Below are 27190 nucleotides of genomic sequence, written 5' to 3'. Positions count from 1 at the left end.
TCATAGAAACATCATTAAGGTCACTCTTATATTGACATGTGCAATTGAAAACATGCATAACAAGAACTCATGCTACGAAACGTAATATATTAATAAAATGAGGGATATTAAAGTTAATAAAAACATGGACTGTGCATAGACTTGTAAACAAATTTTATTAACAATATTTAAAATCGAACATATTTCCAAATCACGAGTTTGTCCTTTGATACTTACGACAAAGATCTACTGCTTTTCATCTTATCGCTTGATCTTTATGACGTTACAATCCTTTTTTTTTTTTTTACACACACAATAACATACAGACCTTTGATGATGTTCTGGATCGTTGTGACCTACAGCAAAGAAGGGCAGCGATTCACTGGAGGTGCATGAAAGTACAATTTATTTTAAAATCTCATTCCATCTTGTGGTCTCTGTTATTTTCCATTTGACCCGAACCATGTGTCTTTGAGCAAACAGACGGCAGCGGCAGATTTAATGAAAAGCCATGATGCATCGAGCTGAGTAGATGTAGAGTTTATGTTTTTAGATTATAAACAGTAGAAAGGGTCAAATCAACCTGGAGCACAGGAGGGTCAGCCTCAGAATAACATGTCTCTACAGTTTTACCATTTGGATTTGAAAGTGACAGTGGTGGGACTCTCTCTCTTTACTGGACATATTGAAACTGGATGTTAAATGGTACTTTCCCTTCTGATTGCAAGTTTACAAACGACTGAAGTCTTAATCTGATGATTCATCTTAATCCACATAAAGAAAAATCCACTGCTTCAATGCACTCAAAGATAAAGAATTTCCTTGTTACAAAGCTTGATTATGAAGAACGTTTCCATCAGCTGATCCACACAATGTTAGTAGTTTAATATGTAATCTTAAAGGTTCAACTTTAATCGTGAAATATCAAGTTTATTCTCAGCATCTCGACATTATTCTTAATATTGATTTTCTGATTTAATTAAAATGTATGTTCAACGTTCTGACTTTATACTTGATTGTTTTTTTCTTATGTGTGGCCCTGGTTCTCTTCTGTACTTTTAAATCTGCTTGATAACAGATATTTGTTTTATAAATTATTCTCCGGGGAATTTAAGAAAATGTTTTAAAAAATGTTTAAAAAATAAATAAATAAATAAACAAACAACGCAAAAACGTTTCAAATGATCCACATGCACATTGAAAGTGCAAAGAATTAAAAGAATATATTTTTGCTTACTGCAATTATCACATGTAAATACAGTTTGTCAACCTGTAGATACCGTAAATACTGCCTTAGTTTCTTGTAAATAAATGTAAATAAATGTTATTATACGTCACTAAAAGCGTGAGTCAAAAAAGAATTGGGGTCACAACAAAACAGTAAAAAAATAATTATTAAAAAAAACAGAAAAAATTGTTGTTGACATTTAATTATATCCATTCTCACCCTTTATTCTTCATTTGCTTCCTCACATATTTGTGTTATTCTCCTCATACTCTACAATGTGTCTTTGTGGTTTCGCCTCATGGAGCTTTTCACAGATGCAGTCGCTGTGGCTGCTGCACGCTTTCCACTGTTTAGGAGGAGGAGGAGGAGGATGAGGAGGAGGACGAGGGGGAGGAGGAGGAGAGAGAGGAGGGAGGGGGGGCAGCCGTGTGCGTCAGTAAGTAACATGTTCCAATAACGGACTATATCATCTGCTGCTATTTGCAGTTTGCTGTAGCCAGGCACCAGGCTGAGCTGCAGAGAGAGAGAGCGCTGCAGCCGGAGCGTTTCTTCTCCTCAGTGATGGAGACGCTCTCAGAAGGAATGACACCTGCGAGGCAACTGGCTGAAAACAGGTAGGATCAAGTTCGTTGAATAATGTGAAGCGCACGATGATGACTTTATAAGTGAGCTTCATATATGGATCGTTAATGCATTCATCGATTTCACCCAAGTGGCACGATGCTGCTGCAACATCATTTCATCACCATGGCAGCAACTTGAAATCATTTTCTTGTAGGAGGAGGATTTGTCAATATCAGTGTCTTCTTTTCCTAAAATTCTAAATATTTTATCATTTCACTTGAAATATCAACTTGGCTGAAATGGACTTCTTAGTGTCAGGGGCGGATCCAGGGGCGAGGCCAGGGGGGGCACTGGCCCCAGCTGAAAATCTGATTGGCCCCTGTTCTGTCAGAAATCGTTAAAAAAACACTTACTAACAATAAATATGACAATTTATGATAATTTATGATAATTTATTTTCTGATTTACAACCACGTTTTGAAGAACACAATGTGCTCGAACAAGGAGCAATTTTCTAAATATATCTAATGATGTGTTTCTTTGCTCAAAACTGTGGAGCTAACATTAAACACCGAATGACTTAAATGTGCAACTAGCTCAATCAGGAATTGTGCATGGATGTTGGACATGTAATTGCCCCCCCTCAGTGGCCCCTTTATGGCCCCTGATTTAGAAAAATCCTAGATCCGCCACTGCTTAGTGCATTGTGCATTGATCGTGATTGGTTGTGATTGATTGTGAATGATACAGTGAGTTTACCTGTAAAGATTATCAGACTTGCTATAGTCTGCACAAGCAATTCCAGTTGCCTATGAGCAATTCCTGAAAAAACACTGAGCCCATTCACTTCCCATCCCGATCCTTTTGCGGCAGGAATCGAACCTTTACCCCTGGAACTACAAGCACCACGCCAAAGACATCCCATTCATCAGAACCTCAGCTGTGAGAGGATGGCAGGAGGTGTGAGGAGCAACACGAGGATGGGGAGCGGACCAGGGTTTCATGTCAGGCTGTTGGCGGTGGTCGTGCTGCTGGGGTCTGATCTGAGCTGGCTCGGCCTGAAGGAGCGGGTTGGGGTCAACGGCCAGAACACAGAGAGACGGGTGCTGGCACACATCCCCGGCGACATCATTATAGGAGCTCTGTTCTCAGTGCACCACCAACCACCTGCAGATAAGGTACATGCTGGGTTTATGTTTGATCGCTTTCTCCTTGTGTCCACGTGATAAATATACGCGTTACATTTCGCTCAGGTCCACGAGCGGAAGTGTGGTGCGGTGAGGGAGCAGTATGGGATCCAGAGAGTCGAGGCCATGATGAACACGCTGGATCGAATCAATGCAGACCCCACTATCCTCCCCAATATCACCTTGGGCTGCGAGATCAGGTCAGACACCAATCACACAATCATATCATGATACATTATGTGTGCATTTTAATTTAATTCCCAACCATGCACTGAGGTCCATTGGTTTTGTTTCTCTCTAAAACATATAAAAAGCTGTGATAACTGGCACATCAAGATTTATTTTACATAGTCAAATAATATGAAGAAATGTTGCTTTAATTGGGTGTTAAATTCTGTGAGACTGAGGGTGTTTGTGATTCGTACGAGAACGAGACACAATAAGACAGACGGAGTGTTTATAGAGCTATTAATGAGCCGAGGGTCTGGGAGTAAATGGGGGAGGTGGCAGTCGGCAGCAGGGGAGGACAGATTGGAGGCAATCTTCCACTGAAGATCGCTGACTGCAGACCGAACAGTGGCTGCAGGAATCAGGACACAAGACACGACACGAAACTACATGTTGTGCAAACCAGAGAGGCAGTAAATCTGAATGTCAGACACAGGCAAAAGGACGGGAGGAGATATCGCCTTAAAAAGCATAATTCTATAACCTATAGGGTGTGTGTTGGAGGAGTCGATGGCTGAGGGCTGATTGAGCCAAGCTTTTAGAATCGAGGGACCACATGTTGTCTACAAAAGTCATTTTAAAGTTCAGCTGAAGCTAATATGGAGGCTGACATTGCTGGTTTATGCTCTGTCTACAAACCTAATTACCAGGAAGTCTCTTGACACAAAAAGGGATTTTTTAACTAAAATACTTTGAAACATTCAAGCTTGATTTGATTCACTCACCCTGATGAAACTAGAAAGATACTCACATACATTTAATTGCTTCTTCCTTGACCCGTGTCCCCTCCTTCGACCAAGTCTTATAGAAATCCATTGAGTAGTTTTGGCCCTTTCTGGGTGAAAATCAAGCAAATAGAGTAAATCTTTATATGTGGATCCAGAGTAGTTTTTGCATAAACTTGATTCCGAACAAACCAACCAACAAACAAACAGACAGTAAAACATAACCACCTTGGCTGAGGTAATTACAGAGTTATATGTACTCAAATTTAAGTGGATTTTTCAAAAGCATGAGGCACAGGCTGTGTGAGCATCCAACTGGCGTCTCCAGGCGATCATCACCTCTTATTCCCGCCTTGCTCGCCAAGACAACAACGTGAACTTAATCTGCCCACACCAGGGACTCGTGCTGGCACTCTGCTGTGGCTCTGGAGCAGAGCATCGAGTTTATTCGGGACACTCTGGTGTCCAACGAGGAGGAGGAGAGCCAGAGCAAGTGTGTTGCAGAGGCAGGGAGCTCGCTGCCCCAGGGGAAGAAGCCCATCGTGGGTCTGATCGGACCAGGGTCCAGCTCCGTGGCCATCCAGGTGCAAAACCTCCTCCAGCTCTTCAACATCCCACAGATCGCCTACTCCGCCACCAGCATGGATCTGAGTGACAAGGTAGGACGAGAGCATGAACATCAAACATTTGAACCTTTTACATTTAATTACATGGTTGCAAACATGTCTTCACAAGCAACGCAAAAGCCTTAACAGCAAAAATACATCCATAATCCATCATCCATCCATCTTTCCATCTTTCCATCTTTCCATCCATCATCCATCCATCCATCCTTCCATCCATCCATCCATCCATCCATCATCATCCATCCATCCATCCATCCATCCATCCATCCATCATCATTCGAACAACATCCATCATCCATCATCCATCATCCATCATCCATCATCCATCATCCATCATCCATCATCCATCATCCATCCATCTTTTAATCCATCCATCCATCCATCCATCCATCCATCCATCCATTAATCCATCCATGCATCTATCATCCATCCATCCATCCATCCGTCCACATGAACATGTCAATTTGTCCCCACAGAGCCTGTTTAAATATTTCATGAGGGTGGTGCCTTCAGACATGCAACAAGCCAGAGCCATGGTGGACATCGTCAAGAGATACAACTGGAGCTACGTGTCCGCAATACACACAGAGGGTAATACTGTGTGTGTGTGTGTGTGTGTGTGTGTGTGTGTGTGTGTGTGTGTGTGTGTGTGTGTGTAGGTGTTTTGCTGCTTTAAATTTGTCATCATTTAAAAGAACAGTTACCCTATTTGACATTTGTTATATTTGTCATATTTTCATATGGAGATATAAGTCTGATCTTCAATTCTTACCTCAAAGAAACAGATATCGCCTTCAGGTAAAAAGGATTTTCAGAAGGGAGGAAATAAATATCAACCAATATTTATAATGAAGTCAGAAACGGCTGCATCATCAGTCAGAGGGAGATGAATTGAGGTACAATTAGAGTGTAAAAGAAATTGGGGCTCTGTTATGATTTAAGAAAGCAAGTCACATATGGGAGTGAAACTCACATGAAGTAGTGAAAACGATGCCTCAAACAGCATCGTGCTGAGACTGAGAGTAAACTTGCAAAGCCACAGAAACTAGGTGACCTCATTTCCAGCAAAAACAGAGGAGTCTCCCCCCTGACAGTTCCCATAACAGAGACTAAATCATCAGATTCTCCAGTGCTGGGCTGCATTACATCTGTGTATTCGATTGTCCTGTGTCCGTGTGTGCAGTTTGTGTTTTTAATTTTAAATTCTAAAGCACAAGGTAACAATACACTGGGGGATTGTGTATATGACCAACAATCCATTTCCGTCCATAGGTAACTATGGAGAGAGCGGTATGGAGGCCTTTAAAGACATGGCAGCTAAGGAAGGAATCTGCATCGCCCACTCGGACAAGATTTACAGCAACGCAGGGGAACGGAGCTTCGACAAGCTGCTGCAGAAACTACGAGCCCACCTGCCCAAAGCCAGGGTGGTGGCCTGCTTCTGCGAGGGCATGACGGTCCGGGGGATTCTCATGGCCATGAGGCGACAGGGCCTGGTGGGAGAGTTTCTGCTGGTTGGAAGGTGAGAAGCGAATCTTCGTATCATAAGTGCATTTCTTTTTGCTGTGATTACAAGACGTCTAAATGATTTGTGCATCAGGGGTTTCAGTGTCATGCATTGATTTTCGATCCAGACTTTCTTCAGATGCTTGACAAGGTCAGACAAGGTGTGTTTGTTGTCATGGCAGCCATCTTTTTCCTCTCATCATCATCCTTGTTATCATCTTCATCGCATCCCTCGACTTCACGGTGATCCAGGAAACTCAAGGTATTTTTTCAAGAACTCCTTTTGTATTTATATGACAGTAACACTATGTCATTATCATGAAATCAGATTAAATGAGATTATTATTACCATTTGTTATTGAGAAAAACTACTTTAGGCTGCTCTGTGTTTATTTACTGCTCCAAATACTGTTCACTCATGCAGATCTTTTATTAGAGCAGCTGAGTCTCGTCTGCAAGAATATTTTTCACCAAGAAAACTCATTTTCAGGCATATTCACGCCCAAAATCGGATCGATTATGGAGATAAATACAGTAAATTAATCATGAATCAATATTAATAGTGTTATTGGAAGTTCTTACATTACACTCAAGAAAACGAGGTCTAGCTGGACGTCATATAAAGTCATAGGTCACAGTTAATAGATAAAGCAGGGATGGTCTATAAGAATGTGATTATGTGCAACATCCCACTCCATCCTTCAGAATATGACATTGTGGAAATACCCCAGTTCAAATGCTTGCATGCTATGTATTGGCTCATTCCTATGTTACTTTAAACAGAGAGCATGTTAACGACTGGGCATAATGTGCAGGAGAGAACGTATGCAATTAAAAACATGAGGGAAGGAAAATAAGAGGGGGTTGATTTATCAGGAGGACTCAGCCTCTCTGAGAATAAGGTTTTATTTTAAGGTTTAGCTCTCTGGCTCGCTCTCCTCCCTGCATGCTGTTCTATAAATGCCTTTCCTCATTAGGAGCCACATATGTAGGCTGTCGCTCAAATCTGACAGCAGGAAACAGGAAATAACCTTGAACTACATATTACACAAAAAAAGCTCTAAAAAAAACAAGCTCTGTAATCCATATTCATGTATAATAATATATATGTTATGAATCATTGTCGATTTGTAAAGCTGTGTAGATAAAGACGAAGGGTTATAAGGTTTGAGTTGTGCCGTGGAGGTGGTTCATACAGTGCATGTCTCATTTTGATGCACGTGCACTGACACGATCACTGAGTTCTGACCTCAGTGTGTTGGCTGCTTCGTCTTTCTTGTTAATCCAGTTTGTTACCTGCACAAACCGTGTCAGCCTGGAGGATGTGTGATATATATATGTATGTGTTCATGTGGTGTATTCTGAGCTTCCACTTATAGAAAGAGAGAGTCGAGGTATCTGAGGGAGCAGATGATGTGTTTTTTACATAGAAATCAACTGAGAAAATAAAGATTTCTTTGAGAATTATGCCTCAGAGCGAAGATGCTGCATGAGGCTTAGGCTATAATATGTTGGTCACACATGAGCGTTCCCCTCTTTCTGTTATTACCCTGTTGTAAGCGGTATGTGGCTCGGGGGATGGTGCATGGTCGAGCACTTAGATCCAGTCTTTACAGCTATTGGTTGGATGCTATTATCATGCTGTGTAGAAATTCGTGGTCCTCAGAAGATCAACCATCCTGACTTGAATCCAAATTGGCTCTTAAACCTTTTTGCTGTGTTTTAAAGCTAATTGGAAAACCTCAGTGAACATTGTACCAACTATATACCTGCTAGATATCGATATAAACATTAAATTCAGGTGTGAATCTGGATCAGGGGCAGATTGTTCACGTTCTTTAACATTGTGACACAGAATAATTCCTGGAGCATATTTACGAGTGTGGATCCAAACAAATATCTAGAACTGGTGAATTTGAATTTGATAATATTGGGACTGTTGGGCCTCAGCAGAGGTATCTGCTCCCTGAGTGACCTTCTAAATTCAAGTTATTTCCACTCCATCCTTTTCCCTCTCTACCTACATTGACCAGCTCCACTCCTCTGCAGGGTTTACACTGTGGTGTGTATCCGAGCCCTTCTCCAAACCAACTACATTTTTTGAGCTTCAAATAAAGCAGCATGATCCCCCAGCGGCTTCCCACCTGAGCGCTTTCATTTGTGCTCACCTGACTTTGTCGGAAACACAGCAACCGAGGTATCGCAGGTCGTGGGAACGCGTTTCCTCTCTTCCGTTCAGACAACTGTTTCATTGTTTCTCCTTTGATATTTTGGTTCATTTTAGAAAACGGACGCTGGTCCAGGCGCTGCAGGGCTGTAGAGTGTCCACTCAGATGGAAATGCAACTATTATTGTGGCATACGAGTTGAAACGAGAGCCCTTGTGTGTCTTCAGGCTCGTAGGTGGTGGAGCTGCATCTCCAGCACGCTGCCCTCCCAGGTCGCTGTGTGGGTTTCCGAGCTCTCGTTCTGGAGTGATTCAAACTATCCCGAGTCAAAGCCCTCCATGCTTTTCATATCCAGCCCTGCCTTTTTTATGCCAGCGTTCAGTTTCTGCGCTCGCTCCTCTAAGGATGTGTTATGAAATGATCTCCTACCTCAACCCGGCATCACGAAACACCCACGCTGCTGTTGTGTAACTCTGGCTCGCTTAGCGAAGTTTAAAAAAAACCGACTTCTTATGCTTTTTTTTCTCCCTTTGTCGGTCAGAAATAGAAGAGTGCGATTGTGTGTGTCAGTGAGGTGAGCGTGTTTACATGTGTGCACATGTGTGGAGGTGTAATCACACTTCTGTTTGGGTTGATTGTAGACCAGTGTCCGGAGGGAGAGGTAATAATAGACGGAACAGAAACCTTTTCAGACGGTTCACTGATCACAGCTTATTGGATCCGAGCCCACGGTGTTTTTGAATAAGCAGCAGATCAGATGTCTGCAGACGCTGTTGGTGTTTGTCTGGTTTGTTAGGAATCAGAGTGTAACTCTCGTCAGAAGGTGTTGTAGCAAACTGCTTTTCTGCAAACTTAATAATCAATCATACATTTATCATTTCTAATTTAGTCCTATTTTCAAAGTAAAGCGAATCCATATGTTCTTCTTTACAGCAGCGTCTCAATGGACCTCACAGATAATGAGCCGACAGAGATCTAATAATCCACAGTCAGACACAAGCTGAAGTTATGTGACTGTGGAAGTGATACATATTTAAACAATCATACAACTCAACACAGTTTTAAAAGACACAGCAGGTCTCTCTGTCCCGACGAGCCCAGTTCTCTCAGCTTCATCGACCTCTGATCCCTGGAGGTTTATCACAAATTATCTCTGCACATGAACGTAATTAAACATTTCCACTCAACAGTTCTTCAGGTTGGATATGTGGGCAAATACTTTTTATTTTTATCAACCTGAGAGTGCGATTATTCTACTGGGACTCTTCATTACGTTCATTTTATAAGGTACCACCTGCCACCTCCAGTACATTATACTGCATATTGTTATAACAGATTATCATAAGCACCAACTAGGACATTTTACAGCCGGCCACATAAAGGATTCACCACCATAACAGGCAAAGTGCCACTTTTATTTTATAAAACCATTAGAGTGGTGCTCAGTGGACAATCCCTGGAAAACTGCAAAAAATAATATGCTTTTTGAAACTTAATTGTGAACCAGGTATAAACACAGTGTCAGATCGGAGGTGAAAGTTCAACTTCATAATCCTGATGATGTTTCCACTCTTCAGCTCTGAGGTCTCTCCTGTATTTCCAGGTTCACTTGGCGATGTGAGCAATGAAAGAAATCTGAGAGAGACCTTAAAAACATGTTTATGTTCTAATGGTCATTATCAGTTGTAGATTTTTATTGTTTCTTTATCTGTGTCTGCTTTACAAACTGTTTCTTATAAAATAACCATAATTTTCCTCAAGTCATGCTGAGGCGACAGTGTTGTCTAAGTCTTTGTGTGGGCTGCAGTACTGCAAGATGTTTAAGCAATTAATTTAAATGGCAGATTTAATCAATAGATTTAGAGAAATAAAAATCCTGACTCTAATAACCTGCTGCATCTTTTTCTGTCTCTGCCTCTCTCCTCCTCCTGGGCAGTGACGGCTGGGCCGACCGGTACGACGTCACAGACGGATACCAGAGGGAGGCAGCTGGCGGAATCACCATCAAGCTAAAGTCTGCCTACGTGACCTGGTTCGATGATTATTACCTGAACCTGAAGCCGGACGCCAACCAGAGGAACCCCTGGTTCCCTGAGTTCTGGCAGCACCGCTTCCAGTGCAGGCTGAGGGGTCATCCGCTGGAGAACACCGCGTTCAACCGCACCTGCACCTGTTAGTACAACACAGAGATCACATGTCCTCATGCACGTTTCACACGTCATCCAGTCTGTTTTAAAGGGTTTCACTATTAATCTAGATTACACAGACTGTGGTGATTGGTTTCTTCTTATGAGCAGGTCTCTGTTCTCCACAGGGAGAGAGTCTCTGCGTCATCAGTATGCCCAAGACACCAAGATGGGCTTTGTCATTAATGCCATCTATTCCATGGCGTACGGCCTACATGCCATGCAGCAATCTCTCTGTCCAGGATATAAGGTATGATGGTAAATATCAGGCACATTTGTGGTTTCACATTGAGCATGAAAGTATTGACTTTGTGACTTTTCTCCAGGGTTTATGTGAGTCCATGAGGCCCATCGATGGCCGCAAGCTGCTGGATTTCCTGATGAAAACCAACTTTACTGGTGTTTCCGGGGAGATCATCCTCTTTGACCAGAACGGAGACTCTCCGGGCAGGTGAGGATTGTACTGGGGGAGGAGGAAAAGAAAAGGAAATTAAGAAGTAGAAAGAAACATTGAAGGTGTGCATGTGCTGTCTCATGCAAACCGGGTTCATGTGCCTCAGGTATGAAATCATGAACTTCAAGCACATCGGCGAGGATGAGTATTCTTACATCCACGTGGGGAGCTGGGATCAAGGCGGCTTAAAGATGAATGATGAGGAAATCTGGAGCAACAACAGCGAGTTCATCCAGTCAGTCTGCTCGGAGCCCTGCCAGAAGGCACAGATCAAGGTACGTGTGCACAGAGCTTTTCATTGCTGGGATAAATGTGATGCAAAATCAACAACGTAGTTGAAATCATTTAAGTGACAGTGGTAACAGAACATATAATTATATTTGCATGCAAACAATAGAGCATAAATTAGACATTATCTAAATCAGTGGTTCCCAAACTAGGAGTTGGTACCTCCAGGGGGGTGCAAGACAACGATGTGATGATTTACAGAAATTGAAAGAATTTGATAAACAATTAGAAATAGGGTATTTTATCATAATTGTTACTTAATATATAAAAATTGTAATCAAATTTAAAATAAAGCCATGCAAATAAAAATAGATCTCATCAGCTTTCCATCCTCAAAAGGATAGATGTATAGATAATGGATGGATGATGGATGGATAGATGCAGTTTCTGTGATAATCTCCAACACGTGGTTTCTTACACCAGTGAATATATCAAACAGGACCCACACAGATCCCACTTGGTTAAAACCTCAACATGGGTCCAATCAGATCTTTGAGTTTTCCACGGGGGGACTGAGTGAACCTCTTTGTTCAGACTTTCATCATCTCCCATCTGGGCTCCTCTAACTCCCTTCAGCCTCTCAACATCTCAGAGAATGGCCTGTCTCCTCCTCATCATCCCGAAAGTCTCAAACATTAAACCGACCCCACACACGTCACAACGTCTCCCTGCGAAGTGACAACTTGAAGGGAATTCAAAACTCCAGGCTTGTAAGGTTTGGAGAAGATCTGCGAGCCCATAAGTTCAGGACAGACACCACAGCCCTGTAATACCCAATAACACCATCACTCCGTTTCCTATTTTCTTCATCAGAGTCAAAGCACAGGAGTTGAGGCAATGTGCTTTACAATCATAGCGAAGGAAAAACAAAGACGAGTATGTATGAAGAGAAAGATAAATCAAAAACACAGAAGACAATATACAAAAATAAAATTATATAATGATGCTGAATTTAAAGCAAGATTAAAAAGGGAATCCTTTAAATTAGATGTATAATTATTGATAATGTGGGAAGGGAGACTGTTCCACAGTAACAAATAAGGGCAGTAAGTTAAAAAAAAAGTAATTTATTATAACACTGCATAATTATAACTGATATTATAATATGCAAACTGCATTTTTGTGGAAGTTGGTTGAGGTGGAGTGTGTCATATTTTCTGTGGACATTATACTTTTTGAAATATGAATCGCTAAAGTGAGTATTATCTGTATCTGTGGAACACTATACTGTATTTACAGTTACTCCGAAATGGAATACTAACTACAAAGTTGTACTTAAACGCAGTAGTTACTTTCTTAAAAAGATGATTCTATTTTTAAGCTTTATTTTTTCACGTTGTTTAAAAAGCACCTCTTTCTGTGGCATTAGACATAATTACATTGGGGAATTGATAGACAGGTAAATAAATAAAGTAATAAACATAACCTCTCCTATTCTCTCCCTAAATTTATTCATTTAATACGTTTTGCATTTCAATGATAAAAGACATCAGCAGTAAAAAGCGTAATAAAACCGGATTCACGTTGCCCTGGAGATCAGATGTACTGATGTGCACGATCATCATTAACACACGTGTAAGGTCGACAGAAATTACAGTTCCATGTGAAAATAACTTAGTTCATACTGTACATCTCCAGTGAAGCTCTGCTGAGGCAAAGGTACTTTCTTCTCACTAATGAGGTCCAGTGAGATTCTACAGTATAAACCCTCTTCCTCCTCTGATCCCCTGACGAGGAAATCCTCATCTCTCTGCTTACAGGGCGAACACAGTGTAAGATTAGCTACAGAAGAGGGCCATTGGAGCTTTGAGACCTTTCTGCCCCTTCATGTTACTGAGTGTGTGTGTGTGTGTGTGTGTGTGTGTGTGTGTGTGTGTGTGTGTGTGTGTGTGTGTGTGTGTGTGTGTGTGTGTGTGTGTGTGTGTGTGTGCGTCCAGGTGATCCGTAAAGGAGAGGTGAGCTGCTGCTGGACCTGCACTCCCTGCAAGGACAATGAGTTTGTGTTTGACGAGTACACTTGTCGTGCCTGTGTCCTGGGCTCCTGGCCGACAGACGACCTCACCGGTAAACACTTTCCTTATGTCCCCGGTAACAAGGTCTCCTGCCACAATTCAGGATTTGGCCAAAGCTTAGATTTCTTAACTCCAGAATCTACGAAAAAACTATTTGAAACCCCTCTCCTCCCCTTTTAGAAACAAACATATGTTGTGTATATACTGTAAATATATTCCTACTATTAAGTATCTCATGCTTAAACACCTTTTTTGGTTTGTATTTTGAGGTTTGTATTTTGAGAACAGCAGTTTTCCATTTTGCAGATCTCTTTTAATGTTTCGCTATAAATTTGCTTCACTTCTGATGAGCCCACACACTGAAGGTTTTACACATAATGATTAAATTATTCTTTGCATTTTACAGTAAATACTGTCTTATGAATACACATCCTTTCACTATCAAACTTTCAGAGCCAATCAAAAGTTTGCTTGAACCTTTTCTGTGTGTTGTTTTCTCTCCGTATCCCTGAAGGTTGTGAGCGGATCCAGGTGCAGTACGTGCGGTGGGGGGATCCAGAGCCCATCGCTGCGGTGGTCTTCTCCTGTCTGGGCCTCATGGCTACACTTTTTGTTACCTCAGTATTTATCAAGTAATTATAGCCAACAGCTTTACTCACAGTGAACTTAAAAATCAACGAATTCTTCATATTTTTAAAGTTTCCTGCTGAATATTGGAGATAAGCTTTGGTTTTTAATCACTTCTAAGTCTTTTTAACTGAGCTACTCATTCTGAAGCTGATGTTTCAAGGTTTAAAATAGTAATATTATATGTTTTTTCATGTCTTTTCCAAATGGTTTTGTACAACAAGAAATTTGTGGCACTTTGAAGGCAAAACTTGAGCTTTTTGTACTGCTCCAATTACTCTTCTGATCTGCAGTAGATTGACTTTTCCTCACTCTGTAGATTTTGGGACACTCCCGTGGTCAAGTCGTCCAGTCGTGAGCTCTGCTACATCATCCTGGCTGGAATATGTCTGGGCTACCTGTGCACCTTCAGCCTCATCGCCAAGCCCCACATCATCTACTGCTACCTGCAGCGGCTCGGCATCGGCCTGTCCCCGGCCATGAGCTACTCCGCCCTGGTCACCAAGGTGCTGCCCGTCTCTGTGTCGTTACGAGACAGAGAAACAAACGTTCAACATTTCGAGTCATTTAGTTTCAATATCAGCTTCATTTGAATTGAGTTTTCTTTTAGTTTTAGTTTAGTTTGGTTTAACTGTAATGGTAAATAAAATCCACTTATTGCTTTTATGCTAAATCATCAATATAAGTTATATATTATAGTATTCAAGAGAAAATTTGACATATACTAGTATAACGGGAAAATAAATACAGATTATATTTACAATATAAAATAGAAGAACACGTTTTCATTGCAAATCAAATCTATTTTTGTACATGGACAATGACCCTGTGGAGAAATCCTCTGTATTTAATAGAAAACTGAACATGGGATGATTTAAACTTTTAAAAGGTCACAGAGTTTAAAACTACTCCACAAAGTGAAAAGTCATCTAGACCCGCTTTCATTAAAGGTTTGATTAAACATGTTTTATTTTCTGACGTATTCCACGTGAAACAGGATGTTGGGATCAAGATGCTCTTGAAAAGAGGGTTCAGCGGTCGGCAGAACAGGAGTGCAAAATGTTCTGTGACTGTAGCTGCTGAAGATGATTCATATATTTCATCACACATAGTTACAGAGGAGGTGGAGGTAGAAAACTATAGTTTACTACAGTATATGTCAGTGCCTTTGTCTGAGGAGCGAGTGCGCTGCTCAAATCAGCCTCTGAGTGATAATATGAGAAATATATATATTAAAAAACGTATTATTAGCATTATTATTGTTGTTATTTCGTGTTTTTCAGGCTCTATTATGATATTTTAAACATTAATATACCCAAAAAGCTGAGTCCCTCCTGTTCCTTTACAACTAACAAAGCATTTGTTTTGGTCCAATATGCGATTGCTCTAGTCCGACATCTAGTGGTCGTCAATGTCCATAACCTTAAACCATGAGGAGAAGGGCATCTGAGGAGAAGAGCAGGAGCAGAGGAGCTCCTGTCAGAGATTGGGTGATGTCCAGCTGTAAAGGGAAGGCATGATAAACGTATCTGTGTGTGGGCTGAGGTTGATGTTTAAGATCTGAGGACGGACAAAAAGGGGGGACTGCTGTTATGAATCACAGCGAGCTGTATTATAAGTGACGCCTACCAGCATAACCATTTGATCTATTTATACCCAGACCAACCGTATAGCACGGATCCTGGCAGGCAGCAAGAAGAAGATCTGCACCAAGAAACCTCGCTTCATGTCCGCCTGCGCACAGTTGGTCATCGCCTTCCTACTCATCCTGCTTCAGCTGGGGATTATTGTGGCTCTTCTCGTCATAGAGCCACCACAGGTCTGTATGTGTGTGTGTCTGTGTGTGTGTTGGGTATATGTTCACTTACATGTATGTTATACACGTAGAATGACCCGTGTCTCCCGTCAGGTGATCTTCGACTACCCCAGTATCCGAGAGGTGCACCTGATCTGCAATCTGACCACTGTGGGGGTGGTGGCGCCGCTGGGCTACAATGGGCTGCTCATCCTCAGCTGCACCTTCTATGCCTTCAAGGTAACGGCAGCATTGCATCGGTTAATAAAACACAACCTGTCCCATTATGTACTTTCACAAAAACTACTGGATAGATTTCCACAACAATTGGTGGATGGATGTGAGATGTGGTATTTTCAACGTTTTCCTTGATTTCTCAGAGAAGGATTCATGGATCATGATGAAAAAAGTAAATCAGGCATATTTAAGGGACTGGTATTTATCAGTTTGTGCAATTTGGTGCAGATCTAGTGAATTTAAGTGCATTTTCATTAGGGGACTGTTTGACCTTGAGGCTCTTTCTAGTCTTTTCTTTCTGCTTCATTTGACGCTGCTTTAAAAAACGTAATTCCTCCTTTTCTCCCACAGACTCGTAATGTGCCGGCTAATTTTAACGAGGCCAAGTATATTGCCTTCACCATGTACACCACCTGCATCATCTGGCTGGCCTTTGTCCCCATTTACTTTGGCTCCAACTACAAGATCATCACCATGTGCTTCAGCGTCAGCCTCAGCGCCACCGTGGCTCTCTGCTGCATGTTTGTCCCGAAGGTAAGAAAAGAAAATATGTTCTTACAGAGTCCCAATCATCTCTTTGGTGTCTTCACGTGTGATCTGATGGTTGTGTGTTGGTTATTTTCATGGTTAGGTTTACATCATGCTCGCCAAGCCGGAGAAAAACGTCCGCAGTGCTTTCACGACGTCCACGGTGGTGCGCATGCACGTAGGCGACGCCAAAAAAGCTGCCAAGACCACCAAGTCCTCCAGCAGCATGGCCAACTTGTTTCGACGTCGTGGCTCTGCTCAGGAGGACGTGAGGTATGTGGGGGAGTAAATTAAATTACCTCCTCATTGGAACAATTCCATTAGGTTTTGTGGTTAATTTGTTTAAACACAAATTAAAGAACTTTAGCAGGATAAGGTTCATTCTTTCTCTACAGGGTGCGGTTGGGGTTCTAAGGTCCCTCATTAAAACAATTGATTGGTTAAAATCCATAAACAGAAGAAAACTCTACTGACTTCCGAGGCCTCCTCCACGACTGTTACATAAGAAAAATCAAGCATGTTAATATGAAAATAAATAATAACAATATAACAGCAAAAATAAATAATAGTGATGATAGTATCTAGTGTTATTCGGAGCGATGAGGACCAACAGAGACAATTATATACACATATACACAGATGGGTAAAGTGCCGACGATAGTGTTATAGTGTTTTAAAAAACAAACAAACCCACACAAAACACATGTGATCTTTGAAGTGCTAGAAAAAGAAATGCTATAGTATAAAACCACATCAAGATTTAAAGACACACTCCTGGTTATATAGGGTTAGGGTTAAGGTTAGGGTTAGGGTTAAGGTTAGGGTTAGGGTTGGGGTTAATTACTCCAAATTCATGTAATCAGGATGAATACTAGTGTTTTCGGTAGCGACAGACTCTATTAAGTATATTTTCGGGTACAGGGGGACAAAGAGCTAAGAGAGGACAGCTGCAGACAGAAAGAGACACGGCAGTCTAACTACTTATCTTATGCACTGAGAGTCTAAACAGAGTCTGTACACCCACATCCTCTAATGGTTTCTGTCCATGGGCCCATGTATAGAAATGAAAGCTCTGCTGGTTCCACGGCAACAGGCTGAATGTGAAGCCAAGAAAATAACTGCTCCCTGAGCTGAGAAACGGTTTCCTCATTTGGGTTAAGTCCTCCCACAGGAGAGCCGCTGCCTTCAAGGATTTCTCTTTCCAGGGAAGATGAAGGGAAAATGGAGGAAGATGTAAAATTACACAGAAAGCAAATTATAGAATGGGGGGGATGGAAGAAACACTTAGAAAAAGAAGTAGAACATGGACCTTAGGGTAGATGGTTGAGGTTCTTTTCTCAGCGTTAACACATCTGCAACTACACACACAGTTATCTCTTCAAGGATTTTGCGGGTTAACAGTATCATATAATTAACTAATTATCCTCCTCTTCTTCGTTTCCTAGTGCCAATGGGAAATCAGTGACTTGGACAAAGAGTGAGCGCAGCTACCGACCGAACCTGTGGAAGAGGATGTCGTTCCACGTCAAGAAGAAAGACCCAGTCGAGGCAAACCAGACGGCCATCATCAAGCCTTTCTCTAAAGGAGGAGATATACCCGTGGACGCCACCGTCAAAGAGCAGTACGAGGAGCCACTGGTGTCTCCGCCCTTCGCCTGCTCGCCCTCTCGGTCCCCTCTGCTCAACGTCAGCCAGCACGCAGCCAAGGCCAGGGGTCTCCAGGGGGGAGAGGAGCCACAAGCTTTACCCACGTACGTACCCGAGCACGCTGCCGGGGTCAGAAGAAGAGGTGGGGACGGCAGCCAAGGTTTGCTGGATGGTGGGGATATCAGCATCATACCTGTGGGCATGGGCGACATCGGCACGGGGTTGCTTGGCGGTCAAACTCAGGGCGTTACCATCATGGACCAAATCAGCTGCGTGGTCAACCGATTCACTGCCAACATCAGTGAGCTCAACACCATGATGCTGCCGGGGGGGGCCGTCGTCCCCCCTGATTCCACCACCGCAGACCCAGATGCCGCCCCTGGCCCTCCTCAGTACCTGGCGTCCAGGAGCAAGCAGGGCCCCTCCACCGTCACCACCTACGCAGAGGTAGCGGCTGTTTCCACTTTCTGCGAGAACCGACCAGCGGCTAAGATTTACGAGCACCTGGCCGGGACTTGTGTGAGCAGCAGACGAGCGAAGGACATGGAGGAGCTGGTGGCTCTGACGCCCCCCTCCCCGTTCAGAGACTCATCTCTGAGCTCCGACGGCAGCTCGGACCCGTCGCTGTCCCCGGCCTCCGAGGCAGAATACGACCAGCTGCTGCTCAGACACTTCAGCCAGAGCTCGTCCTCCCTCTAAACCTGCTCGTCCTGCACCTCTAGTCCCTCGTTTACCCTCCAACTGGAGTATTTCAACCTCCAGGAGACGACAACAGACTGGACCCAACTCTTGTCTTTCTACATTTGAATATTCTGAATGTTTAAAATGTTATTTTTTAAGAAAAGTACCTGTCAGTGTTTCGTCTTACATCTTCAAGTGATGAACCGGAACAAAACAATTGGGCATTTTACAGACTTTTGACTCGTGTTTCTAACTCTGTTTTAAACTTTTCAGATTCCAAAGAAAATACGTTGATCAATAACAAGTGGAGGAAGTTTACCAAATCTTTAAGTTCAGTGTTACTTTGGATTCTTTGATTTATTCTAGGAAAGTGCAGGTTTTAGAATGATAAGGGTAGTTGTATTTAATTTGTATATTTTGCATTAATATTCTCATGAACGCAGATTGTTTTTATTCTTTGTATTATTGCTGTTTACTTTCTGCATATTTAATGTTTTTACTACTGATAATTTGATCTAAGCATTTTGAGTTTTGCGACAGTTTGGATATCGACATTGACGAAAAACCGCTCGAATAACTTTTCCTGGAAAGTCAAACAAGATGCATTTTCCCTGCAACATTAATTTGTTGTCAATCCTGGAAGATGAACTCAGCGTCATTTGTATCAAGCTGCTTACGGAGATCCTGCGTTTTGCAAATCAAGGAGCAATTCTAATGAAACCCATGTAAGACGTTTGTCTGAATGGACGCCACATCGTCTGATCCGTGAACTGCTTGGACGTCTTCTTTAATTCTTTTCTCTACATATGACTTAGATGAATGTACGATAACGTGTCCTCGTGTGAAATGGACCAAAATGATCTTCCACCTCAGGATGTGTCGGCCGCCGGCGCCACATGTTTCTAGTTTGCATGATGTCAGGATTTGAGTTATATTTGTAATCAATTACTTTTTTTTTTATATTGTTCAGTTAAGATGAATAGATATAGTTGAAAAAAAGGTAAAGATACTCTTTGTGGTATTGATGTGTCTCAGGAGAGAGGTAAGGGGATGTGTGCCAGATGTTTCTAATGTTTCCATTCTGGCTTTTTATTTGATCTTTGATCTCCAAAACCTTTTGAGGCACACAGTGAAAAAAGAAAATACTTTACCAAATTTAAAAAACGGAAAAACTAAATGAATTAAGTTCATTTTTGTGTTAATATAACTTTAATTTTCAACAATTTTAATGTATTTCGGTGTTTTTATATTTGATCCAACAATTTTCTTATATCAGTGTATGGAGGTTGTTATTTTTGATATAATATTTAATGACATTTCTTATGCCTGACCATTATTAATTCTTTTTTTAACTATATATTGCATCTACAGTTCGGGCCTCTCTGACCATGTGCATTATTGATAGTATTGATTCAATGGTTTGCAGGTTTTCATCTTCTATATCTTCCATGTTCTGATTGTCACATGGGAGCAGGATTATTTATGTTTATCAGGTTTCTTTCCTTGTTTTTTTATATGTTTACACAGGAAAGAATGTTTTCATGTTTTTTGAAATGTGCAGTGTTTTTTTTTACTGGTTTTCAATGTAGACATCATTATAAACATTTGCATGCAATCTTGTGCCAGTCAAACTTTTGCAGGTGCATACGATGCTTGATGCCAATAGTTCACGAATATAATCTCCAGAGGACGTTTGTCTCCGTCTTATCTTTTCAATCTCGCCTGAGTTCACCATTCAGAGTTGAGCTGGAAGACGTGGACGGGTTGCAGCGTTATTTTTACACGTCCTAAGTTGATGTTACTTATGAACCTTTTCTCTAAATAAGAAGATAATTGTGTCAAATCACTGTGCGATAATTAATAAACCGAGAAATAGGGTTTCTAGGGCACTCGCTATTAAATACCGTGATATAATTTCCTTTGCCGTAAATTGTCGACCAAAATGAAATTAATAGTCGCGAGATATGTGGGTAAAGTTTATTCATAGTTAGAGCGTAATAGCTTTGACGAGCCCAGGGAGAGAGAGAGGCCCCAACGGACCAACTCATTGTTTATCCTTGAAATCTAATTGCGGTGTGTTGCATTACTTATGGTCCATCTTCACTGATATAAATATCATGTATTTCTCTGTGGGCAAGCTCCTGAAGATCCAGATAAAGAGACCGGCAGCTTCTCAGCATCTGTCTAAAGCTCAGCCCTCCAGCTGGATCTGTGGGATATCGTCAAGCAATCAGGTGAACTTGCCTTATTTCTGTAAATTCCACACCTCATGTGACTCTGATTGAACTCAGAGAACTCACCCTGGTGCCTCGGTAAACGCTGCTCTGGGAACAGGCCTCAGTTCATGTCGTGACTTTCATGCTGGTGAAGCGAACAACAGAAGAATCGTGTGTTTCTGCTCTCTGACACTTTAATGTGTTTGCATACATACAATAATCACATTATACTAAAGCATCACTCCAATTAGTTCCAAGAGTTCCATTCATGTTCTGTGGGACATCATTTGATTAGTGTAAAAAAAACAACTTCACACAACTTCTGTCTTTTTTATGCAGGAACCAACCTCAAACTGACAATATGACAACTTTTACAATAATAATAAAATAATCCACCTTGTAGAGCACATGCCAAGATGTGATTCCAGGTTAAATACACTAGAGAGAAACTGTTGTAGTTGTGTCAGTCCTGATCCAGCAGTCGGATGTCGTGTAAAGGTCTGAACCACAGTATAGATTTTACATGCATCTGAGTTGCTGACATCACTACTTTTAACTGCATTATGGCTGCACTTTACAGCTGCATGTAACCGGTGGTCACATTTACTGCACTTGTGCTTGACTACATTTATTTGTGTATCTCATTTATACTCTTACTGAGTAAAACGTGTGAGTACTTCTTCCATCACTGTATGTAAACAGACATTTAAGGATGAAATGGAAAGTTTTACTGTGTGCAGCTCTTTTCATGTTCAATAACTTATCTGTGTCTTTTATTACCAAAGCAAGGACGTGACGGTTTGACCACACAAAGGGTTAAAGTATGGCAACAGTTACATCATGTGGTTTACAGTGAATTGCATTAGAGGCTCACCAGACCCTTTCCACATGGAACCGTGCGCACTGCTGCGCACTGCTCCTGGGTGGCGAGGTCACAAGTTCCCATGAGGCACTGCCCCTACAGCGGATCACACTTACCCACAGGCAGGGCGGAGAGAGGCTGAGACACTGGCGAGGCAGCTGGACGCGAGGGGAGAAGAAGTCCGGACTCACACCGAGGGGAAGCGAACATCTGGCGCGTCTGAGAGCCGACAGGGGGAATGACCAATCACCCTTCACAGGCTAACGGCATGCACTGCCTCCGGAAGGAGCATCTGTACAAGGTGCTGGTGATCGGGGACCTCGGGGTGGGGAAGACCTCCATCATCAGGCGCTACGTGCACCAGACCTACTCCAACAACTACCGGGCCACCATCGGAGTGGACTTCGCCCTGAAGGTGCTGAACTGGGACTCGGAGACTGTGCGGCTCCAGCTGTGGGACATCGCAGGTGGGACAGCGGGGATCATAATGTCTGTCATGTGCTGTGTGTGTGGAGGGGATCGTGTCAGGATGTCACTGTAACTGAGAGACAAGTGGATACTGACGTCATGTGCAGGATCCAAGTCAACTCACTGATGCGTAATGAAGCATTTTGGGTGTTTTTACGCATAAAATCAGCAAGAACCAAGAAACTTTTCCAAACCATTACTGAAAAAAAAGGGGAAAAAGTTGTTTAGTGAGACTGTGAATGTTCCTGAACAGATGATAATGAGAGGAGATTTATTAAGTTTATCTTCAAAGTGACACTGTGACATGACTCGTAAAGTTGTGAAACATGAGGATGGACTGTCACTGTGGAGAGCTCCGATGACACACACACACACACACGCACACACTAAGTGTTGCTTCGGGATGAGCACACTATCATTCACTCATCCTAGGTATGGGGCTGCATCATGTGATTGGGTCCATGTGAGGAGATTTTAAGCCCAGTCACAGGAGCGTCATTGTGGCCTAAACGAAAAGCAAAACATCATTGCTCAGAGTATCTCTCTCTCTCACACACACACACACACACACACACACACACACACACACACACAACAACACACACACACACACAAACACACACAAACACACACACAAATGCCAGCACGTGCTTTAAGCAGTTAATTTGAATCCACAAAATTAAATTATGAATTCCATTAGATTCAGTCAACTCTACCTATTTAAAATTCATGGCTTTGAGGAGTGAGGTTAAACTAAGTCAGGACGGTGTGTTTGCTCTTATTTATAGAAGGTTATCTGCCTTTAAAGGTCATGTAAACTGCACCATCTTTACCGAATGACGGTGCATCAGGTGACCTGTGAGACGTGTCTGTCTGGAGCTGCTGTCACACTGCTGCAGATGACGACTCCGTGTGACTCAGGAAAATCATTCACACATTCTCTTGCACAAAAAGAGGAACTTCTCCACCCTTTTTTCCGTTTCCTGTCCCTCGTGGGGGCCACGAGAAATGACTCCAGGGACATCTAGCAAAGACGAAAGTCGATTCATATCTATTGGCCAATACTTAATTTTCTGCTGAGAGGGCGTGTCATGTTAAACAAACAGGATGCACACACCTTCACGCTCAGGCTCGGACTCACAAGTAGTCACAATAGACGACAGTGTGTGTTCAGCTGTTCTTGACCTGTCAGATGTTTGACTCCTCACAGATATGTTTTATCAACCGTAGGTCAAAGTTTATTTTCATTTTTAAAGTCGGCCTGTCATAAGCAGGAACAAGCTCCTGCATTGAGGATCTTGTTTGGTGAAACGTGACAGTAAGACTGCAGGAATGTGCTGGTTCATGAAATACAGGCGCCGCTAACTGCAGACTCAGTTATTTCACCGCAGAAATGTAGGGGAACAACGAGAGTTCCTCATCAGTGCAGCTGTGCTGATGAATGTGAATGTGTGTGTGTGTGTTTGTCACAGGTCAGGAGCGTTTTGGAAACATGACGCGAGTGTACTACCGTGAAGCCATGGGAGCCTTCATAGTGTTCGACGTGACGCGGCCCACCACCTTCGAGGCGGTCATCAAGTGGAAGGAGGACCTGGACTCCAAGCTGATGCTTGACAATGGACAGAGCATCGCCACTGTGCTGCTGGCCAACAAGTCTGACCAGGGCAGAGAGCTGACCAACAGCGCCATGAAAATGGACCAGTTCTGCAAAGACCACGGCTTCGTCGGGTGGTTCGAGACCTCAGCTAAGGTGAGATGACGGAATTATTTCCCGATGTTCGGGGTCTGTGAAGTAATTCTGAAGCTCGAGTCAAGAAATACTTTGTCTAAAGCGTCGACTGTGGATAAAATAGGTCATAGACTCCGGGTCTAGAAAGTGAAGCCAATATGGAAGTGCCCGAACCCTGTATTCTCTCAAATGACCACCAGAGGACGACTCTACCGGTCAATTTCTATAGAAGTCTATGAGAAACTGACTATAATTTTCCTAAGGAGTTTATGGTCTTAATCTGTAGTTTCTCTTCAACACAGCATGAGGTTCATTCACAAACCAGCGGGTGATGTCTCGGGGCTGTTTCCAGCTGCTGATTGTATCTTCTCTTTCAACTCTCAGCAAGAATGTGAATGAGTGTATTTCCCATTTCTGTAATCGTCCACGTGACGATGACGCGGCCTGAGTGTTGCCCGTTAGCAGTGGGCGTCTGACACACTCAGTGGAGTCGTCTCCCGTTAGGTTCACTTCAGTCAGAGAAAAACATCCCGACTGGAATTTCATGCCCTCGTGGAAAGTGGCTCGATGAGTTAGATTTTACACATCAGGGTTAGAAGAGGCCACTGAGATTAACAGTTAAAAACATTAGTGGAGTTCTGTTAAAGAATTAGACCGAATCACATCGGTTTATATATTTTGTTCATGCTCAATCCAACATGTCGTGGAAGCTCTATCACACTTTGACAAAATAAAACATTAAAATCAAAGATGTCATGTATTCTTATGGTAATAGCAATAAATGAAATATACTGTCGAGGGATCTTTACAAGAATTCAAACTTATTTTACTCTAATTATATCGTTAGTGCATTATTAACACATAGCCAATAATTCTACAAACGTCTTCATTCACACATCCCCTGTTGACACTGGCGTGTTGGGTGCAGCCAAAGTGCTCTGTCATCCTCGTGCCATCGAGACTCAGCATTCTGAAAGGTCAAAGGTTACAAGGTGCAGGTTCAGCCAGAGGTGTCAGAGGTGGGGTCGGCAAACACAGACACGCGTCCTTCTTCGGTCGCAGTAAGAAAACAAAAATGTTTACGGTATTTACAGGAAGAGGTTTTAAACCCATTTGCTTCCACACATGTTCACATGAAGGTGACAGTGTGTGAGTGAGCCACATTTTCAACAGGCAGGAAGTATCTCGCCATTTAATTGGTCCTTCCTTGAAAATGTCATGAAACTCGGGACAGTAGTTTTTGTGTAATCCTGCTAACAAGCGGACAAACAAAACGCAGATGAAAACCCAACCTCCACGACGTGAGCAAGAACAAATTACAGACCAGTTCCTCTCTCTCTCTTTTTCAGGATAATCTCAACATCTGTGAAGCTGCAAACTTTCTGGTCAAGCACATCATGGCCACGGAGAATGAAATCATGAAATCGATGGTATCGGACACCGTCTCACCGCAGTACGACGACGACAGACAGACGAGCTGCTCCGGCTGCTTCAAACAATGAGGGGGTGATGGTGGGACGGAGCAGAGTCACGGGAGGACAAAGAGGGACAGACACACACCACACGGCCCTCCATGGACGTCTGAGTACCCACGGTGCAGTTCGGCTCCTCTGGTCCGAATCGGAGTTGAACATTGTTTGCTGCATTTTTCACTTTCTGCAGTAAACCAGAGCTGAAGCGACGTGGACTCGGGAGCTGGACAAGTTTGAAGAGAGTTTTGGGAACTCATGGTTAAAGTTTCTGACTTCAGTGAGACAGAACACCCACGTGGACGCTCTTTGGTATTAATGTACGAGATTATTTAAAGCATTATAACGTCAGCCTCGCTGTTTGGGAACTGTTCCTTTAAGATGGTTGAGATATTATTCTCACTTCCTCTAATGTAACAGCTTTTCACTCTGACTAAACTAAATAAACCAGTAAATACTGGAGCCCGGCCGATTTACAATCAGCCAATATGAACCTTTCCCAGATGTTCATGTCTGCTGATGTGATAACTTTTATTTTACATAATAAACGTGTAATAAACGAGCATTTAACATTTATGTCTACATTATATCCTAATTCAAGTTCTGTATGTTTGGTTGTATTTGTGTTTTCTTTTAATTTATAGTTATTTACGATAACGTGTGTGTTTAAACTATAAAATATCAAACCTTTGGGGTTTAAAAACAACATCTTGGGAATCATTGACAAGTTTTATTTTTTATTAAATGTGGGTTTTTACTCCTAAACATCTGGCTGTCTGTCTGAAAGACAAGTTTTCTCACTTAATCTCAGTTTTTCACCTTCTGTGTGAGTGTTGTTGTTGATGTTCTCTCTGTTTAACCTCCACGCAAACTGTGTGGGAGACCTGCCGCCCTCCTGGGACGTAACGAGAGCCAAAGAAAGTAATGTTGACCCTTTGCATTGTGTGAACTGAACATGCATTGTTTTTTAATGGTTTTAAGTTATTTGCTGTATGCGTGGGTGTGATGCTGGTTAGTACAATGGAGAATCAGGGCCACTTAAAGAAGGAAAAATATCTGAGATCTCGAGGATGAAGTCGTGATTTTTGGCGATGTGTCATTTAAGAGGAACATCAGACGATCAGTCCGTCACCTGCGGTAAAAATGAGGAATGTTGAGCATCAAGTTAAGTTAAACTTTAGTACGAAAAAAGAAATACTGATCGTTATTGTTGGTGACGTCGGTTTATCAACAAACAATGAGATTGCTGCTTATTCCCTAAGGATACATTTTTCTTTATCCTCATTTTGTAATGACGAATAAGAAACTTATTCTTATAATTTAAATTTCAAGAATCTCTTAATTGTATTTCTTCAGTAAGTCTCTAATACCCCGTGTTAGGTTAGTGTTTTATATAGATGTTGCTGAAGATCCTCCCTCCAGCTGCCTATCATGTGAGCCCAGTTTAATCAGGCAGTTTAACAATACATTTGTATTTATAGCAACACAAAGGTGGGAGCTGCAAAGAAAGGGAGAGTTAAAGAGACACCCTGGAGTCTTTAATGATCAGTGGGCGGTTCAGGTTTAGAGGCTCGTCAGGAACCTGTGTGTGTTGTTGTTGATGGAAGAGTGATTTTTGTGTCTTTTCTTGTTTCTGACTCTGTGCTGCTTGTGTGTGTGTTATTTTTCTTTTCACCAGAGAAGAAATTGTTTCTGGTTCTAAACTGGACATGAGTTCACTTGCCAAAGCCTAACCTCGGTATCCATGGTAACTGGATGAAGTCATTTTTTTCATGGGCATC

At 42.2% G+C, this 27190-nt stretch overlaps 2 protein-coding genes across 2 annotated transcripts; both read left to right on the top strand.

The window, feature by feature from the left end:
- The first annotated feature begins 1608 nt into the window (after positions 1 to 1608).
- grm5a (glutamate receptor, metabotropic 5a) lies at positions 1609 to 20355 on the top strand. Its single transcript, XM_035179533.2, has 18 exons — positions 1609 to 1821; positions 2645 to 2949; positions 3025 to 3158; positions 4309 to 4570; positions 5014 to 5128; positions 5810 to 6059; positions 10147 to 10382; positions 10525 to 10646; positions 10723 to 10847; positions 10957 to 11125; positions 13076 to 13202; positions 13665 to 13782; positions 14097 to 14283; positions 15438 to 15596; positions 15687 to 15812; positions 16161 to 16343; positions 16441 to 16610; positions 17783 to 20355. The coding sequence occupies exons 2-18, from the start codon at positions 2722 to 2724 to the stop codon at positions 18681 to 18683; spliced, it is 3612 nt and encodes a 1203-aa protein (XP_035035424.2). The 5' UTR covers positions 1609 to 1821; positions 2645 to 2721; the 3' UTR covers positions 18684 to 20355.
- A 1438-nt stretch (positions 20356 to 21793) lies between these two features.
- rab38b (RAB38b, member of RAS oncogene family) lies at positions 21794 to 26117 on the top strand. Its single transcript, XM_035178773.2, has 3 exons — positions 21794 to 22210; positions 23684 to 23961; positions 25290 to 26117. The coding sequence occupies exons 1-3, from the start codon at positions 21982 to 21984 to the stop codon at positions 25440 to 25442; spliced, it is 660 nt and encodes a 219-aa protein (XP_035034664.1). The 5' UTR covers positions 21794 to 21981; the 3' UTR covers positions 25443 to 26117.
- Positions 26118 to 27190: the final 1073 nt, after the last annotated feature.

Source organism: Hippoglossus stenolepis, chromosome 15 (assembly GCF_022539355.2).
Source record: "Hippoglossus stenolepis isolate QCI-W04-F060 chromosome 15, HSTE1.2, whole genome shotgun sequence".
NCBI classification, from domain to species: Eukaryota; Metazoa; Chordata; class Actinopteri; order Pleuronectiformes; family Pleuronectidae; genus Hippoglossus; species Hippoglossus stenolepis.
Note: the sequence above shows the minus strand (reverse complement) of the source record. Positions and strands in the feature narration are given on the sequence as shown.